The 19,228-nt window shown below is 36.6% G+C and overlaps 1 protein-coding gene across 8 annotated transcripts in view; it reads right to left on the bottom strand.

Moving 5' to 3' along the window:
* Nucleotides 1–8,545: 8,545 nt before the first annotated feature.
* Unc-104 (uncoordinated-104) overlaps nt 8,546–19,228 on the bottom strand; it is a 44,449-nt gene continuing 33,766 nt past the window's right edge. For 3 of the 8 annotated variants that reach the window (XM_064048376.1, XM_064048375.1, XM_064048379.1), the window contains 11 exons: nt 19,111–19,225; nt 18,843–19,015; nt 18,608–18,786; nt 18,384–18,545; nt 17,686–18,008; nt 17,197–17,455; nt 17,053–17,143; nt 16,341–17,000; nt 16,085–16,274; nt 10,057–10,748; nt 8,546–9,984 (listed from right to left, as the gene is read on the bottom strand). In XM_064048376.1, the coding sequence (XP_063904446.1) occupies nt 9,670–9,984; nt 10,057–10,748; nt 16,085–16,274; nt 16,341–17,000; nt 17,053–17,143; nt 17,197–17,455; nt 17,686–18,008; nt 18,384–18,545; nt 18,608–18,786; nt 18,843–19,015; nt 19,111–19,225 (3,159 nt within the window). In that variant the 3' untranslated portion in view covers nt 8,546–9,669. The remainder of the gene's footprint in view (nt 9,985–10,056; nt 10,749–16,084; nt 16,275–16,340; nt 17,001–17,052; nt 17,144–17,196; nt 17,456–17,685; nt 18,009–18,383; nt 18,546–18,607; nt 18,787–18,842; nt 19,016–19,110; nt 19,226–19,228) is intronic. The other 5 variants (XM_064048380.1, XM_064048377.1, XM_064048378.1 and 2 more) reach the window with 5 other exon arrangements.

The following is a 19,228-nucleotide window of genomic DNA, read 5'->3' as shown; positions in this document are numbered from 1 at the left end:
CCTAGAACAATGGAAACGGCTCTTCAAATTCACATATCCAGTAGAACGTTCAATTAGTTATCCATTCACCAAAATTCAAAATAAAAGCACAACTAGAAACCAATGTAACATTAAGAAATAACAGAGCGTTTTTTAACACGTGCGATTAGCAGATTATTATTACCGTTTAATGTCTCAACGCGCATATTTTAGGTATATTTTGAGATTTTTCCTTGCAGAACCCGCGTTATAAGCAGAAAATTTTTATTTGTCTGTTAATGTAGACAGGATTATAACAATTAACAATAAACCATTAATTTTCAATATCTTATAAATTTAGGTTTTTGCACCATTGATAGTGTTGTAAGTACACTTCTGGAAGTTCACTATTTTTGCATTCACCAGGGCCTAAGCCAAAGCCAAACCAGTGGAGGTTAACAAAGTCGTCGCAGTCGATTATACCATCACCGTTACAATCCTGTCAAAATAATAAAATTACAATATCCTCTAAAACCAGTCCTAATGTTTACCTCTTGGAATCTGTGCATAAATCCTTGAACTGACCGGACTGAACAGTCGAAGTCACTAGCACAATCAAGATAAGGATCGTCATTTTGAGGAGCCCCCCATCTAACTTCAGGGCTTCCAGACTCAATCCAGTAATCCCTCGATATTTTCAAGCAGTCGGCTTCTGCACAATTATTATTGTTGATATCGCTACACGTTGTAGAACAAAGGCACCTCAAGCATTTTTCATTAACTGGCCGCGGTTCATAAGTGTCAAACTGTTGGATAAACTCTCTCTCTGCCCGTTTGAAGACTTTAGTCCGCTGGGGAGTAGCTACAAGCATATTATTGTTGAAGATTGTTCTTTTTAAGGTTTTAACGCGAAACATCGTAATTGCTTACCAGTGGAGCAAAAAACTAATACAGCTAACAGCACACTATCGAGTCTTGCCATCATTAACGCGATATTCACTTGCTTAGCGGTGTTGTTGTCTATGCAGTGAAATGGATCTTTTATATAGTATCTCAATCTAATGCAAATGTTATTATTATCGATAATGTTTTTTCAAACCTGCGGTAAGAAGATTTACTAGAATGATACCGGATAGGTTATTATTTTTTTAACAGATGAAGTGGTTAGATAGATGATGGTCAAATAACTTTTCTACCAGTCTGCATCAGTGAACGAACAAATAAATAAAATTCCTTCTATTAATGTTTTAATAAATCAACTAAATTGTTATCGAGCTTCAAAGGAAAATGTTCTGGACGCTGGCATTTTTTACTACATATTTTTATTTGCAAGATTTTTATAGCTTGCATGGACAAAGAAAAGGAATAATAAATAGAATTCAAGGCAAATTCAAAGTTTTGCGCCATCGAATTCGTTAACAAATGAGAAAGTGTGTAATGAAGAGGTAGGTAGAAAGATAGTGCGAAATCTGCCCCAAGGTCTATTGACTTTTACTAGTTTTTATGACGCTGAACTTGTCTACTTACCCCAACCACTGTCTTTGAAATATAGGATCATACAATTTAATAGGAGTGTTAACGTACAATGATTGTCTAAACATAAAGAATACGCACTTCCTATAAATTCCGAGAATTAAAGAAACCAAAGGTAACTAAACACCTGCTTGGAACCTTGTAAACACACTTGTCTTAGGGAATATTATATTATAACAAAATTTTCATTATGGTCTGTCTCGATAAACCTTCTCCCAAGATACGAGGACGGTTCAGCAATTAAGACATAGAAGCAAACAACAGAGATGTTTGGAAATATTTTATTTTTCAACATAGTGCCCTAATGGATTATTTGCGCTTTTCATATCATTAGGCTTTTGATTTTAGGTCGTCAGAAAATGAATAAAAGGAGACATTTTAGGTCCCAAAATTCACGAATTAGGTTATAAAAATCTTAGTTTAGGTTAAAAACCTGGAGGAAAAAATATTTTCTCAACGAAAAAGCATACATAAAAAAATATATATTAAAAAAAAACATTTGTAGGAACAAATATTTTTTGTAACAAACAAAAAAATGATTAAATAAACAAACGATCTATAGTTACGTCCACTAATTCTAAGCTATCGTAAAAAAATGGCGATCAAATTAAAGCAAGTCGCATTTAACAAAAAATAAAATATTAATTCAGGTATTTAAAATGAGTTACAAAAGCAAACTATATATTTCTCTAAATTTTCGATTGTAAATTTACACCTTTGATCGCTTAAAACACTTTTAAGTTTTGAAAACGTGCGTTCCACATAACAAGAAGTGATGGGTGCAAAATTAAATATTGAACAATCTACGTTTTCATTTATGTTTGTATTGTTGGTAGCATTTCCATTACCGCAAAATACATTATTTACTCAACATATAAAATCGTATCCTGGATTCTTTTTTAATGGAGAACATAATTTTTGGAACGCCATTTCCTCCACCTTTCCTGGTGTGTTTTTTAAATATGTATACACTTTTTCCACAATTTCCATGTTTAATTTTAAACCTATAATTTTTAATTGTTCTATTGCATCAGCAATAATTTTAAAGTGAGTTTTAATGTACAAGAGTTCATTTTTAACGTTTGCTTTATTCAGAAATTCTTGAGTTTTTTTAATGCTTTGTAAATCTCTGGCTTCAAATGACATTACAACCTAAAAATATTCAATATAAGAATGATAGTAAAAAACCAATATATATTTACTGACTTGTTTCAAAACATCAAAAGGTGGCAGAGGTGTATTTGGTAAACTGTTTTTATAAAACTCTATTCTTATTGGTGCTTTTAAAAAGATTTTCTTAACATTGCTAATTATCCCATTGACATCTGGATAATTCAGTCTAATTGTTTCAGATACTACATTTAACTCATGTACCATACATGTGAAGTGTGTTATATTTTCATAAAACACCATCAAATTAGTACCAGTTTGGATCGTGTATGCAGCACCATCTGATACAAACCATTTAACTTTTTTGCGTTCAGTTCCTTTTGGCCACAATAAAGCTACAAATTAACAATTAAATAAATTATAATAATTTCAATGTTTAAAATTATCAATAGCACACCCAATAATTCGTTTATAAATCTCGAGATTGTGTTGCTATTAGTTTTATCAAGCTGCTTCAAAGCTAGTAGAAATGGACGGCCAGCTTCTTCAGAAGATAACTTTCCAATTATTACATCGGCTATGTATCTTCCTAATCTGTCCGTCGTCTCATCGACGCTAATCCATATATCATTATTGCCAATAGAATTTCTAATTTGTTTAATTACCTGTAAATTACAAAATTTATGTTAAAAAGTTCCTGTATATTTATGTATAAAATTTTTAAACTCAGGACAACTAACTTTATTCCATGGAATATTTGCTGCGGTAAATGCCCTACATAAATTGGTGCAAAATTGCGTAAAATCATTGTCGGAACTAATGTTTAATAAATTCTGTTTACTGGATTTATTGTCGTTCTTTTTATGTGCATCGCCACTGCAGTGTTGTTCAAAGTGTGATTTTTTTTTCGCACTTAAATTAGGAAACAAAAATGTGAACATAATTCAAGCTTCAGTATTTTAAATGTTTACTTACAACTTTTCCACACACTTTGCAGAATAATTCATTGTGTTTGGATGAAGAAGGAAATTGAAAATTAGTGTCCAAATTATTCCTTAAGCATAATTTGATTTTATCTTTCATGGATGATTTTACCTTAGGCATTTTGAGGATTCTTTACTGTATGCACAAAAATCAAAACCGGCCCCAGCACACTTACTAACACGCAAAGACACTCAGTATCACTAACAATAAACTTCTAAAAAAAATGCTTTTTCAGAGATTCACCTCCTTCCGGCTAAAATAAAAATGAAATGCAGGCCAGCGTTGTCAGTTGGCGACGCCAACCCGTACCATTAAACTCAAGGGCGTTGTTTATAACCCATTTTTAAACAATCTGCCAGCCAAAACAATGAATTCACGGAAAATCTCTATTGTGCAAGCACGTCCGCTTCGTTGGTCGTGGAATCCTATTTTAAGTCTTTTAAAATTTACAATTAGGTCGTTTAATTAACACTTTAGGTATCTAACGGTAAATTAGGCATTTTAGGTAGTAATAAATGGGCGTTAAATAAACAGATTTTTTTAAATTCAGATAAATATATAAATTTCGCTGCAATGCCTGAGGTAGATATAAAAAGGCAAAAAAAAAAACTAAGATCCGAAGCCTACATAATCATGCTGCAGTTCTTGTATAGCCCTGGAAACAATTCTGTGTCTAGCTCTTCCAACCATTCGTTAACGGTTGTCATTGTGAAAAAATGGGTACCTCAAAGATATTTCTTTAATTTGACAAACAAGTCGTTGGGAGCTAGGTGTTGCAAATAGACGAGCTGTTAAAAAATTGTAAAATCCGCACTATGCATTGCAGTAATTGAAATGCAGCTCTTATAGACTGCAGCATTGTCCTGATAAAACAGAACAACCCGTCTTAACTGTCTTCTTATTTTTTCCTTGATGGCTTCACGGATTTTTTTAATTATCTTGGCATAATAATATTTACCCGTTCTGGTATGACGTGGCAAATAATAATCAGTGAAGATTCCAAAAAACTGTTGCCATGATTTTGCAGGCAGGAAATTATACACGAAATTTTGAGGAGACGGTGAAATTTCAACTACTGTGACAATTTTTTCAGAATTTCATCTGAGTCTGTGTTAATTATGGCCAAATTGGTTTGAATAGACACCTACCTGTTGCGCTTGTGATCAGCTGATAACATTTTTGGCACCTAACGTGCAGAATTTTTTGAGCCCCAATTCTGTGGGCAAAATTTTTTCCATCGTGGTTTCCTTGTTTTATTCTTGAGTTCAACCAAGATTTGGTTTGTTTTGTTTATTCGTCCAAATTTTATTGTTGTTTTCTGTAGTTGTTTAAATGAAAAACAAAACAAAACTGTTTTTCCCCAGGCAATCCTACTCGTTAATAAACACTTTTTATTTTACCAGAATTAAATTCCCACAGGAAAGATAGAAAAATACATTTGACATTTTTGGACTAGAAAAGTTCTTTGTTATTTTATGGTCGCTATGATTTTACAAACGTAAATTAATTATATTTTTTTACACCTACTATTTATTTGCCAGTAGTGTAGAAGAGGCAAAGATAGACGTCAATTTTCCTTCGTATAATTTTGACTATAAAACCAAGGTTTGTTTCAATCCTTAAGGTTCAGAGAACACTCCCAGTTTTTTTGTACGTGCATTTCAATAACATCCTGTAGATAATAATAATTATTACTAAAATTAATTAACAAATCGTCGAATTTTTTTTGTTCTGAGGAATTTTGTTGTGATTAGTACGAGAAATGTCAGATGACTGTAACATTTTAAGTTTCAGTTTTCAGTAATAAATTATTATTAACAATGTGTGAAACTGAAGACAATATTACGCTTCTAGAAATACGGAAAAAAGTTCACTTAGGTTTATGTTTCCACGTGTTATTGTTTGCGATTTAAAAAAATAAATTTAAAGACCACCCCCTTCTGAAGTGTGCATCTTACGCTACTGACTGACAGTCAGTTGTCAGATTCTGATGACTCACCATGCTGAACGTAAAATAATCCCTGTCTAACAACCCTTGTCCTTCAACACTAGGTAAGAGCAATCTAACGTTCAAGTATTTATTTATGTTTATACATCGAAAGAATCTCACGTAGAAATTAGTTTGATTTGAATGAGTTTGTCTTCTCAAAACAAAGGACTTATTAGTTAAACCACAATCGCACAAAATGTTCGAATACCGAGCAAGAAAATCGCCTGAACAAGAAACTCATTTTATGTGAAAATGTGTGCTAATCTAGAAAGCTGTGCCCAGTTTCTATGGTCGTTAAAATAAACATTTCAAAAAATTACAAAAATTAGAAAAAATGTCACGTTTTGGCCAAGTTAACATTTCAGAAGTTGATGCAGCAGTCCAGACGAGTGTACCAATCCATACCGTTCGTTAAAAAAAATCTATATGGTCTCAATTCAAAAGTTTTTGCCAAGAGAGGAACTATTCCCTGACAGAGTGAGCATTGTCCTTTGAAGAAATAAACACAGCATTGAAGGACTGGTGCTTTAATATGAGTAAAAAAGACGGATCGAACTATAAAGAATGTGTTGTGAAAGTGATGTGGAACTCTGTGGCAAAACAGTTACAAGGGTTGTATTTCCAGAAGTTTAATATTAAAATTGATCCATTTTCTTATGTCGCCTTTAAAGCAGCCGGAGAAATATGAAACTCGAAAAGGAGAAATTTGTAAATGAAACTTAAATTTCGTAAGGACATTTTTTGATGAAAATACCCCGAACGGTCTGCAAAAGATTTTTTTTTATATCGCAGCAGGAGAAGGAACGCAATGTCTAGTTAGCTACTTTAATGTGGAATTTGACCATAAAAGCGCAAGAACAGGAAGGATTGAATACAATCCCATCCTTTCAAAGACCGGGCAGGGAGTAAGCAAGAAGTTGACCGACTCAAAGTTGTTAAAAACAAACCATCAACTATTAAGGTAGAATATTTGGAATTAATTTTACAATTATTACAACCATTTTTTCTTAGACTGTTTCAAAAACTGATACTATACGGACTATAACACCAAATCCGAATTGGAATTGTACGAATGATTCAGCTTGGTATAAGAACACACCTATTTGGAGAAACACGATGGCAAAATGGACAAGGGAAGCCGCAAAGAGAATAAGAGTAAAGACAAATATTGTCTAAGTCACTAATCATTCCCATCGTTCATCAGTCGTTTCACATCTTTCAAAAGCGGGAGTACAAAATCAATTGTACATAACTGTACATTTTTGTTACTTTAAATTTTTTTCATGTTTCATGTTCTTTTTGTTTTAATAAAAACTGTAAGCAGCAATTCCTTGACTTTAAACCTGTACTAAATATATTACAAAGTTTGGTGGAAATTGCCCGTTACCCTTGACGACGTGCAATTTTCACTTAAATAAAATTTTGATTGGTTGTTAAGGCAAAATCCTAATAATGTCACTAGTCGATTTTAAGTGGAGACGATTTTCAAAAAAATTGACGATTTTCGCCGTTCCTAGAGGTTGTTCTTGTAGATAACCTAATACATAATATATTTTTCCAGAAATCGTCATACAAATAACATTTCCTTGCGTAATAAAAAAAGTTTTTGTTAAAAAGTTCTAACGGTAACTGTCAATTATTATTACATGATTTGATCATAAAAAATGTCCTGAAATTGTTTTTCACATTACACATGAACCAAAGCAGAAACAATTATTAACAATCTATTTTTGGTCTGAATGGCGATTCTTATCAACTTCGTTTTAACTGATGTTATTTTTTTAGAAAAATAAATCGTGTTTAATCATTTACACAGGCTGCAGATGACTCAGTTACCACATCGGATTTTTACTCTCCTAAATATCCTCATTATTATATTCATTTATCAGAGAAGTTGTTAGAACTTTCACGGGTATTAAAATTTAATGTTGATTGCTGCAAGATGTGTTTAATTCTCAATTTAATTTACATATTGTGCCATCAACATAATTTTTAATCAAATCATCCTTAGAATTGAAACCCTATGTGTTCTCTGAAATGTTATGTTTAATGCCGTGTCTAAAATTACGTCATAGAAAAATGTTTACAAAATCAATTTTAATTTCCGTTAATTTTGTAAACCCGATATTTGAAATAGTTACCCAAAAAGGCAGAAATAAAAATTCATATATACCTAAACTAATTTTTAATTTTTATTTAAATTTTACGTCGCGCTATGATACTAACAAATGATAACTGAAACGTCCCCACTGACCTTATTTTCCGTGTTTTCTTGCTTGTTGTTGCTTCCTGAAGAAACAATCTTTATATTTCAAAATTTTATTTGCGTATTCACCCAAAAATGGATTCCATTGAAGCAAAAAGCGTTTATGATTAAGTCGTAGAGTAAATGCGTGGGATGAATTCCCTGAAGAATTTTGAGTTTTCCAACAACATCCGTCGACTATGTCCACTTTTTTTACAGACGGAGCCTAGTTTTATTTGGGTAGCTACATTAATTCTTAAAATATGAAAATTTAGAGCACCGAAAATCACATTTTTTTGTTGAGACTCCCGTTCATACCCAAAAAATTGATGCTTGGGCTGCAATTAGTCAACGATGGATTTTATACCACAACTTCATGACAAGACGGGGCTACAGCGCATTAGGCCATGACCACAATAGCATAATATATGTTAGGGGAATTCGTCTTGAGTTATCTACATTGTTTCTTATGTCGTGGATGATCGTACACAAACTGCATTGATGACATCACATATTGGTTCCTATTTTATTCAACGGTTCAGGTTCATGGTCACTAAACACGCTTTTTAATAGGAGATTTAAACAACTGTGAAGTCATTTTAAATAAATTGTATCCTTTTTTTTTATATGCGGGTAACCACAAAATATTAACTGTAGCTCTTTCGGTAAATATTTAAACAATGTAAACAAGTAAGTGTTAGACAGTGAAATAAAATGGACTCTCATTTCTTTTTACATTGTCGTTTATTTCATATAATGCTTACACAATTATACAATAATAATAATCATTCAATAATAATAATATAAATAACCCCGAAGGGCAGCATCAGAAACGTAACAAAAAGAAAACAATATAAATTTTCCTACATTGTACCTACTAATTTGTTAATAGTACTTCTTTTTATACATTTATAGCTTAGATAAGCGTAGCACTGTGTCTATAGGGGAACTAACTATAAAAATAAAGTTATGATGAGTTAACAAGCACCTACAACAAAGATTCGTCTAAAGACTTCAAGATGAAATAAAACTTCCAATAAAAATCAGTCAAGACATGGTCATGGATGTAAGGCTGGGCTTACACATGCCAGCTTTGTTCGAAACAATAGCGGTTTCAGCGTGAACGTAACGTCTATTGTGCTAATCATTTTGGTATATACAATAAAAACAATTCGTGTAAATCTAGTTAAGTACAAAAATAACAACAGGGTTGAAGTGGAAGTATCAAAAAATAATCATAAAGTGAGCTCTTCATTGATCTCCCATCGATTTGCATCGAATGAACAATAAACACCCTGTACATTATACACTTACTGTGCCCGAAAACGAAACGGAAATTATAGTGACATTTTTACATTCATTTCTTGGTAAGTTGCAAGTTTTAAAGTAAAACCCGAGGCCTTAACATTAAAAACGGTAGAATATGTCGATAGAGTTTAATTAGATTGGTACATGTATTAAATATTGTAATATACTATAAGAAGCATTTTTAATACTATTTTAACATCTTCTTAAAAACATTGAGATCATCGAACAGAAATAAGCATTCGAAACGTCTTGAGATTCGTTAATAAACATATTCAATATACAACTCTCTTATTGCACACAATCGAATCATCAAAAATTCTCCTCAAAACTCTTATAAATACACAATTCCTCGACTAGTTTAGTAACGAAACCAGGAGTGCCGCAACATTTGACTAGAGGAAACAAAAGACCACATTATGGAACCCTAACCATGATAATTTTTCAATCACAACCTCGAAATTTACGGAAAAGTGATAAAACAAAACTCCTCTTAAACTAATAAGCTTTAGTAAACCAAAACGGATTCCATAACGATTAAATCTCATTTGCATGCGACACTCCCCAGAGCTTCTGAATTTTCTTGGCGATTTTGCGGGTTGCGTCGGGCCGATTTTGATCTGATCTGCCCCGCCAAGAGCGGGTTGATGGCGTACAGCCAATCGTGCACTTCTTTCTCGTGGAGCGTCTGGAGGAGATAACCGCGATGTTTGCTCACCACGCTGAAAGTGTTGGGCAGACGGACCATGGCCTGCTGGGCCTCGGAATATTCCACTTGAGCGGTAGCCAAATTGATCAGAGCCCTCTCGACGGGGTCCTTCTCGTCCCGGAAGATGAAAACGTAAGGTCGGCGGACGGCCTGTAACAAACAGTATGCTAAATCTCTTCCAAGGATGACTTGGTACACGACAGAAATATCAAGAATACTCACCACCCATCGCTTCTTCCAGCCATGCGTCTTATGCTCCAACACATTCAAATACCCTTTCCTCGCGACCACTGGCGAAATCCTTATCTCTTCCATATCAGGAACGTACAGCACCAACTCGGGATCCCTCGGTCCGGCAGGAGGCGACACTGGAACTGGAGGGAACGCAGCGCACTCTCCCGGAAGCGCGGCCCTTTCGGGTGAACATAGCTCTATCGAACCATTGGACACCATACTCGATAACATGCTAGTACTCATCTCTGTCATTTCCTCAGAAGGACTAGCAACTTCGTTGTCCTTTAATGACGCACTCTCGCGTCCTTTGCCCTGAATCAACCTGATACATTTGATCAACAACTGCTTCTCTCTGTCGGTATACTCGTAGTAATCAATACTGGGGACAGCGCTGTTGAGGTTATTGTTCTTGGCCACCATGTTGCACACTTCTTTCTCGCTCTTGGTGTATTCCAAATGATATTTGTTGTGGTTGGTAGACCTGTCGAGACCCAAACGTTCACGTAAAAGGAGGGTGTGTCGCACGCGCTCTACTTCCTCAAGACGGGTAAGTTTTTCTAACTCCCATTGGTGGTCGAAGATTAGGGAATCGCCACGTGGACGCCAGCCGTGGAGGTTTTCTTCGCCTCGGACGTAGGTGGAGCTGGTGTCAAGGACGCGGCGCTGACGACGCTGAACACCTGTTAACAGTTAAAAAATGGCGTCAGTGTGACGTTTAGATGGATTTTGTAAAGTGGACATCTTGACTGGCAGTATTTTTATCTTTTATGTTAAAGTTATTCGCGGAAATTTTTCTTCAATTTGTGGAGTTCGTTGCAGTTCCTCATAAATTTTCTGTAACTAAGATCCTAATTCGTCTTTACATGTTTATTTGTACCATGTCGGGTAAAAACTCAATACGGAGTCATAAACTACATGTGTAGGACTATGTTATTTCATACAATTTAAAACCCATTTACTAAGTACAATTTTGACGTGACGTCATCACATTATTGGTGGAAATAATTAGACAAATTTTGGTTAGCGTTTTACTGTCTACATGATATTCCTAATATAAATACAAAATTTGACAACAATCGGCCCAGTACTTTCGGAAATTATCTGTATAATAAAAATCCGGGACGGCAGACAGACGGAAACAGAAGATTACTTACTGTAGGGATCATGAAACGCCGAGAAAACATAAAAATAGTCTCGTTATGTCTCTCGAACAAGCGTGATACAATCAAATTCAAGGCCATTTTGAGTTAAATTCATGTTTGTGGGATATACCAGTGATTATATGGTAAGCTAGTGTATAATCATATGATTTATTATATTGTGGTGACCGAATTTAAATCCAAATTTTCGCGCTGAAATTAATTAACAGCGGCGCGAAATCACATTTGATTAATTTGAATTTGAGAAAGAAAAACATTCATCAAAAAATCATTAAACATAGGCAACCAGGTGGACGGTAACGCTTGCTGGATAGTTGAACAATTAGTAGCGCTAGGGATTTTAGTTAGAGGGTTGGTAGTTAGACAGAGGGCGGCATGGTGGAGCGTCAATCTGAATGTGTTTTGGGTTGGGTACTAAGAAATAACCAATATAACTTGTAATGAGTCAAATTTTTGAAAAGAAGCCCCGGTGATATTTTACGTTTAACCGTGTACCAGACCTGGGTATTTCTTAGATAATGAGAAAACTGGCGCCCGAGCAACTGCTCCCGTCGAAGGCGTCAACCCTGTGGCGTGAAATGCATCCCATTTTTGGCTAAATCGACCAAGCGTGTCACCAGTGACAGTAGCCGGTTCTAGAGCTGCCTCCGATCACAAACCCCGAGTTTCTTCACTGATAACTGTATCGTGTAGATGGTGGAAATCATTCCCAACATTTTTAGAATTGCTAATATAAAGTGATGCAAAAAAAAATCAAATGGTGTTGCACTGCACCCATTCAAATTGATATACGAGTCATTACTAAAGTTTTGATGACGTCATCAAAAAAATGATATGGAAAAATTCACTAGAAACATATATATATAGGGGAGCTAAAATGTTGACCGAAAGACCGAATGATTCATCAATATTTCCATGAATGACAAAGAACGAAATGAACGATATTTTTAACGACTGGGTCGTAGTAGATTCGTTCGCGGTGGTGAGTGACCTTTAAGCTTTAAACTGATGATATGTGATTTCCGAAAGCGATGGGTTTTCGGAACGTGAAATTAAGTGCCACATGAATCTTGTAATAAAAGGAAAAATGTTATTAAAATCAGTCAGATCATTCAATGGCAATTACATTCTAAGAAGACCTGGGGCCAGGGGCAATGCTAGCATTCAAGGATGTCGGATCTGAAGCTCTATAAACAGTCCAGTTTGGTCGCATCACCTAACTTCCGTCCGCGGGACCAAAACTGAAGTAACCCCAAGTACTTTCCCCAAGAGCCCACTCAATCGCCTTGCAGTGTAAGTCATCAATGATTTTATTAATTTTGCTCGTTCACATTATTCTGCCCTCGTTATGCCGTGCCGATCATATGTAAATAATAGGAAAAAAATGGATAAACCAACGGACCACCAAATCACAAGAACTTGTCGATTATACAATTATGGTAGATATTAAGTGAAATAACAGTCCATATTCATGTTGTACCGGGTGTCTGGAAATTTGCGGATTGACTTTTCAGTACGTTATGGTTTCGGGAGTCCCCAAAAAATAATAAAAAAAATTCTTATGATGTAGATTACGAAAAAAACGTAATTGTATGAAAGTAAAATTGACAACACTGCACGCTTCTAAACTTTCTGATTTCTTTTTTAGCTACCCCCTAAGAAAAGAGAAGATAGGTGGGCGGGGCTAGTACCTGCTAAGATAAGACTGATTTTGGCAAATGAGTTCCCTCTAAGAAAATAGATGGCGGGTAGGTGGGGTTAGTACCTGCTAAAATAAGATCGATTTTGGCAAATGACATACCCTCTAAGAAAAGAGAGGGTGGGTGGGCGGGGCTAGTACCTACTAAGATAAGAGTGATTTTTGCAAATGAGATAGATACCCTCTAATTAAATATTTACAAAATCTCTAGAGACACAGTTTAATCCTTTCCCTTTCAAAACCATGAAAAACTTCCAAGAAACAATGCAGAACTCTAGCCGACAGAATAACGTAGGTAAGGGAAGTCGGCAAATTAGATGTGCAGCAAATGTGGAAAATTTGAAAATTCTAAAGAAAAATAATTTCCAGGTTCTAAATCAAGCTATTTTTTTAAACGCCAAAAATCAAGAAGTTACAAAATATCACATGTTTAGAAGTGAAAAGGAATTCTTTCCGAACAGGAATACCTAGAACCATAAGATTGTTTTAAATTTTTCAAAAAAAAAAACGGGTCCCAAAATTAACGTAAAAACAGGTCAGGTCAGAATTTTCCAAAAATAGAACGCCAAAGTCCTCCAAAATTATTTTAAATAATTTACAAAAAAAATCTTGATGGGCTCCCAAAATAATACCCCATGGGTACCCAAGGGTCTTCTCAATTAAAAAAAATTGGTCTAAAGAGTTTAGACAGTACTTCTCTCGCTGTCGGAAACGTGACGACTGCATGTCTGTTATGTTTTTTTTTCGCAGTAGATTTCATTTTTTTTTTGAGTCACCCGGTATATGCAAATTCAAAAAATATGAATAGAATGATAAATTACGTAAAAGTACATACTCATCATATTTTGTATATTCTAGATAGGCTTTATTCGGCAAACTTTTGAGCTGACGTCATCAGTTTTTTGTAGAAGATAACCAAATATATTTTGAATGAAAATTTATTATGCTCTTTATAACCTTAAAACATCTGTAAGATTTCAAAACATTCGGTTCTGGAGTTCCTGATTAAATCAATAAAATACATTTACCCATTCATTAATTTTTTTTGGGTCAACTGTATATGCACATCCAAAAACTATGAATGGAATGATAAATCACAAGATAAGACTCATCATATTTTGTACATTTTAGATAGGATTTATTTAGCAAAATTTTGTGGTGACGTCATAATTTTTTTAGGGGGGATGAGCCAATACATTTTGATCAAAAACTTACCATGCTTATGATAACTTTAAAACACCTGCAAGATTTCAAAGCATTCGGTTTTGTAATTCCTGAGTAAATCAGTAAAATAAATTTAGGCAATTATTAATTTTTTTGAGTCACCCTGTATATGCAAATCCAAAAAATATGAATGGAGTGATAAATTACAAGTACAGACTCATCATATTTTGTACAGTTTAGATAGGATTTATTCGGCAAACTTTCGAGCTGACGTCATCAATTTTTTGAAGGGGATAAGCAAAAATATTTTGACTAAACATTTATTATGCTCTTTATAACCTTAAAACATCTGCAAGATTTCAAAGCATTCGGTTTTGTAGTTCCTGATTAACTCAATAAAATAAATTCACGCATTTATTAATTTTTTTGAGTCACCCTGTATATAGAAATCGAAAAAATTTGAATGGAATGATAAATGACAAGAAGAGACTCACCATATTTTGTACATTTTAGATAAGATTTATTCGGCAAAATTTTGTGGTGACGTCATAAATTTTTTAGGGGGGATGAGCAAATACATTTTGATCAAAAACTTACCATGCTTATGATAACTTTAAAACACCTTCAAGATTTCAAAGCATTCGGTTTTGTAATTCCTGAGTAAATCAGTAAAATAAATGTAGGCATTCATTAATTTTTTTGAGTCACCCTGTATATGCAAATCCAAAAAATATGAATGAAGGGATATACCACAAGCACAGACTCATCATGTACATTTTGTACATTTTACATAGGATTTATTTGGCAAACTTTTGAGCTGACGTCACCAAGTTTTTGGAGGGTATAACCAAATATATTTTGAGTAAAGATTTATGATGCTCTTTATAGCCTTAAAACATCTGCAACATTTCAAAACATTCGGATTAGCAGATTCAAAATTAAATTGCAAAATGTTGTTTTATAATTTTGATTTTTTTTCCAATCTGGACGTTTCGGGTAAAAACTCAATTCGGAGTCGTAAACTACATGTTCACGACTATATTATTTTATACAATTTAAAACCTATTTACTATGTACAATTTTGAAGTGACGTCATCACATTAGTGGTGGGGATGATTAGACAAATTTTGGTTAGCGTTTTACCATCTACATGATATTCTTAATATAAGTACAAAATTTCACAACAATCGGTCGAGTACTTTCGGAGATTCTCTGTCTAATAAAAATCCGGGACGGCAGACGGACAGACAGACGGACGGACGGACAGACGGACAGACGGACAGACAGACGGAAATGGGACACCTATTTCTTCGTCTTCTAGGGGTCATGAAAGATCGAGAAAACGTAAAAGTAGAGAGTCGGCCGACGGACTCGATTACAATACTTCCTTTGCTTACGCTCGGGAAGTAAAAAAATATTGCGGCATTCAAGACTTTTTCAAATTCGTAAAAATGTTTTCAAGTTCATCCAGCAACAAAACACCAGATTCCTTTAAATTTATACAAAAAAAAAAAAACACCAGGGACCTAAAATTAACTGCGAACATTTTAAACGTTGGGTTTTTAAAACTTTGAACAAATTTTGATACGCCAAACATTTTTAACTGCTTACACGATGAATTTGTACCTTCACTTTATATCAGGCAAACATTATTGTCAAATGGAATTTTATCAAATTCTATTACAAAAACAACACAACAGTTGATCGTTAACAGCGTAACGGAGAGTTAGTCCGCTATTTTCCAGACACCCGGTACAGTTATATATTTTTAAATACGCCAATCAAAATGCCAAATAGAGTCCACTTAAATTCGTCGCAGATATAAACAATGTCTACACTCTACATGGTGTACTAAAACATCTAAATAGACGTGACAATCATGCACAACAAAATTGAAACGTCACAATCTAGTCGTGTACAAGGGCGGGGCCAACAAATCAACCAATCAAAAACCATCAGGTTTTAGGAGAGGAAACTAAGCTAGGGATTCTACCTGGACTACCTGCTTCGCTCGCTCTCCGCAGCAGCAACTCGTACACTCCTGACAATCGGTTAGCTTCGGCGTTACGATAGTTTCCAGAGAAGAGGTGTTTAAGCGACCTTGGTCCAGTCCTAGCATCCCTACCGTAGATTACCATACTTAAATCCTTCGTTATAATAGCAGGGCGGCCACAGTTCTCCAACTGCAAGAAAGTACACGTCCAGCATTTGGGTTTACGCCATAACAGTGTCAATGATATAATACATACCTCGAGATATGCAGAAATGGTCATGAAAATTTGCTCTCCGCACGACGTGACCCTATTTAACAGCGGCGAATTATGCAGGGAGCTATCCCAGGCAGCTTCAAAGCGGAACATAACTCTATCATCTCCAGGCACCTCCAAATATTCTCCAGGGAACAGTCCCAAAGACAAAACTGAATTATCGTTATCCTCATCTTCATCCGACTCCGGACTGTTCCTAATCCTTCCGACCACCAGTTCTCTGACATCCCTCCATTTAATTTCGGCGGCTTGATCATGTACTATCGTGATCCTAATCCTCCTCTGAATCCCTTGATGCAGCAGGAACAATCCTCTGCACGGTAAATCGTCGCTGTGCTCAACCACCACAGGAACATATTCTCCGCTAGGTGCCAGCTCGCAAATTTCGAACCACACCAGAACGTCGACTTTGGCATGAATGTGCGCGGTGCAAGGGGAGGGAAGAGCGCCGAATTTGCTCGACCTGACTGGCTGAGAGATAGGGATCGAGGGCGGCAGCATTCGGCGAGGGGGTTGTCGGACGTTGCCCTCCAGTTTGGCGTCTTTGTGGAGAGGATGTTGCTGGTAGTGACCGAACACCTCGAAGACGATGGGCTGGGTTTTGATGTAGTCGATGAACGATTTTGTAGTAGTTACAGTTATCTGTGTAAAGAAACGGGGATGAAGCGGAAGCGCAACGAAATCGAGTACGTACGTTTTGTACATGATAGAAGCCGAGGGGGGTGCCTTTTCCGGAATTCTTGACGGGTTCTGTCGAGAAGGCCTCATCGTGTCGGTGCAAGAAGCTGAAGAAGAGCGTCTTTTAGACTAAAGCGACACTATTATGACCGTAAATTACTTGAATTGGCAAAATATGTCGGCGTACTCTGTGGAAATTCCAACCGCTTGGAGTACGGTCACTCTGAAAGTGAATTCTTTTCCTATTGCTAAGTGATCTGGAATTTCGTCTTCTTTCAAATCAGAAGCGACTGAACTATCGCCGCGACCCGAATCTGCATCACACTCAATAAGTTCATCGAGCTTAATCGGATCAATACCGTTCTGACCTTCGATAATACGTTCGTCCATATTGTGTATATTTTTATGGTCAATTACAGCTGGAAATAATTGACAGGGTTAAACTCTAACCTAAACAAAGTAACCAATGCTTTTGAGTGACTATAATTAGGTCCGAAATACCCGGGGTACCCAAATATTCGTCCACTCATAAGCGCCAAACATGTATGTACTTACATACAACTAGAATGACAGGGAACGGGTGAGCTAAGCTGCCACTTTTTATTCTAGGATGAAAAATGTTTTCGTCGCTTGCTGTTTGTTCTCTTACCTTTAGGCGTTTCAAAAGCTATCCGCGCGCTCTGTCGGACACCAACTTGATCGGAATTGTCTTCGTCCATGACGGCTTGCACTGCTACTCTTAAATAACCCCTCACGTCTCCCTTCTCGCTAACGATAGCTACTTTATGAATAAGAGTGACTGGGTAGAGGAGGTTGCTCAAGTAGACGAAACCGCGACCAACCATCCTGAACCAAGGGAACCTATCGTAAAATGGATCTCCTCCAGTGAGCGATTCTACGTTGTAATCTGGAGATGTGGGAGACATTTCGGCCTCGTTGTGGTACATTTCACGCATCAGTTCTAATCTCTGTCTGCAAGTGGAAGAACAGGACGGTTAAGATCAGTGTGGCTGAGTAAAGTCTTCGTCAGTGATGTATTAATACGACAAGAGCTAGAAAGAGTCTAAATATTTGCAATACATCAATGGCGTTCAGCCCTCCCCGCAAAACATTTCTCAAACAGTGTTACAACGTAAAAGAAAGAAAAACATAAAGGTTGGTGCCACCATCAGAAGTAAAACAAAGCCCTGGAAGAGTAATACTTAAAAAACAAAAGACGAAGCGCCACTTTAAGAAGCGAAAGAGACACATAAACACAACATATAAAGTATACATAATAAAAAAGGTGTGTGTGTTCGGGGGTGCATCAGCGAAACCAAACAGAGGCGGCATTATAGTGGCACCAACCTCGACGGTAACAGACTGGTTAGAGAGAAGCGTGACGGTGACGGTGGACATTGCGTCAGACATCTCAGCAAAGGCGTCGTTGACATTTCACTGGTAACTTCTGGACTCGGCAATTCGACCACCTCCTCGTTATAAACCAGACGCATCAACTCCAACCTTTGACTGATCAGTGCAGAACGTGACACCAAAATCATTAGTGATTAGATGACGGATGCTACACTCACCGGAGTTTGTCCAGAGACCAGTAGTGAGTGGCGCCGTTCTTGGTGTCTTGGACCTCGACCGCCACGATGGTCTTGGGCACGGGCGCGTCGTCGTCTTGGTCGTAGTCGATGGCGGGACGCAAGTCGGCGGGAAGGGGAGAGTAAAGAGTGTCAGTGAGGAGAGTGAACTGGAACTGCACCTACGAAAAAAGAAGCGGAGGATCAGCGGGTTTCCAGGGCACGGGACGCCAAGTACCTTCTTCTTGAGTTCGACCGAGATGGCGTTCGCCTCTTTCAGGAAGATCGCGTTGCCCCACAAGTCGTCCCGCAGCGACGTGAACTGGTGGTGCTTCCACTTCCTCCACGCGTTGGCCGCTAACTCGTACTCCTTCTCGGTCCAATTGCACTCTGCGTCAAACAGAGGGTTCACTGCAAAAGCGCCCCGTCTCAATTTCAAAGCAAGCAAGAAACGTGCGCTTGATCGAAATTAAGCCACAGCATGGACTCACCCACCAAAAACTCACCGAATATATCGTCCTCATTGTTGAAGTCTTCGGGGGTGTAGGAACTGTACATAGACATTGTCATACTCTGTTCTTCAACCTGCTTCTGGAGAGCGTCGATTCGCGCCTCGTAACTCTT

Source organism: Zophobas morio, unplaced genomic scaffold (assembly GCF_036711695.1).
Source record: "Zophobas morio isolate AGI-343-1 ecotype UQ-CSIRO unplaced genomic scaffold, CSIRO_AGI_Zmor_V1 ptg000006l, whole genome shotgun sequence".
Taxonomy (NCBI): Eukaryota; Metazoa; Arthropoda; class Insecta; order Coleoptera; family Tenebrionidae; genus Zophobas; species Zophobas morio.
Note: the sequence above shows the minus strand (reverse complement) of the source record. Positions and strands in the feature narration are given on the sequence as shown.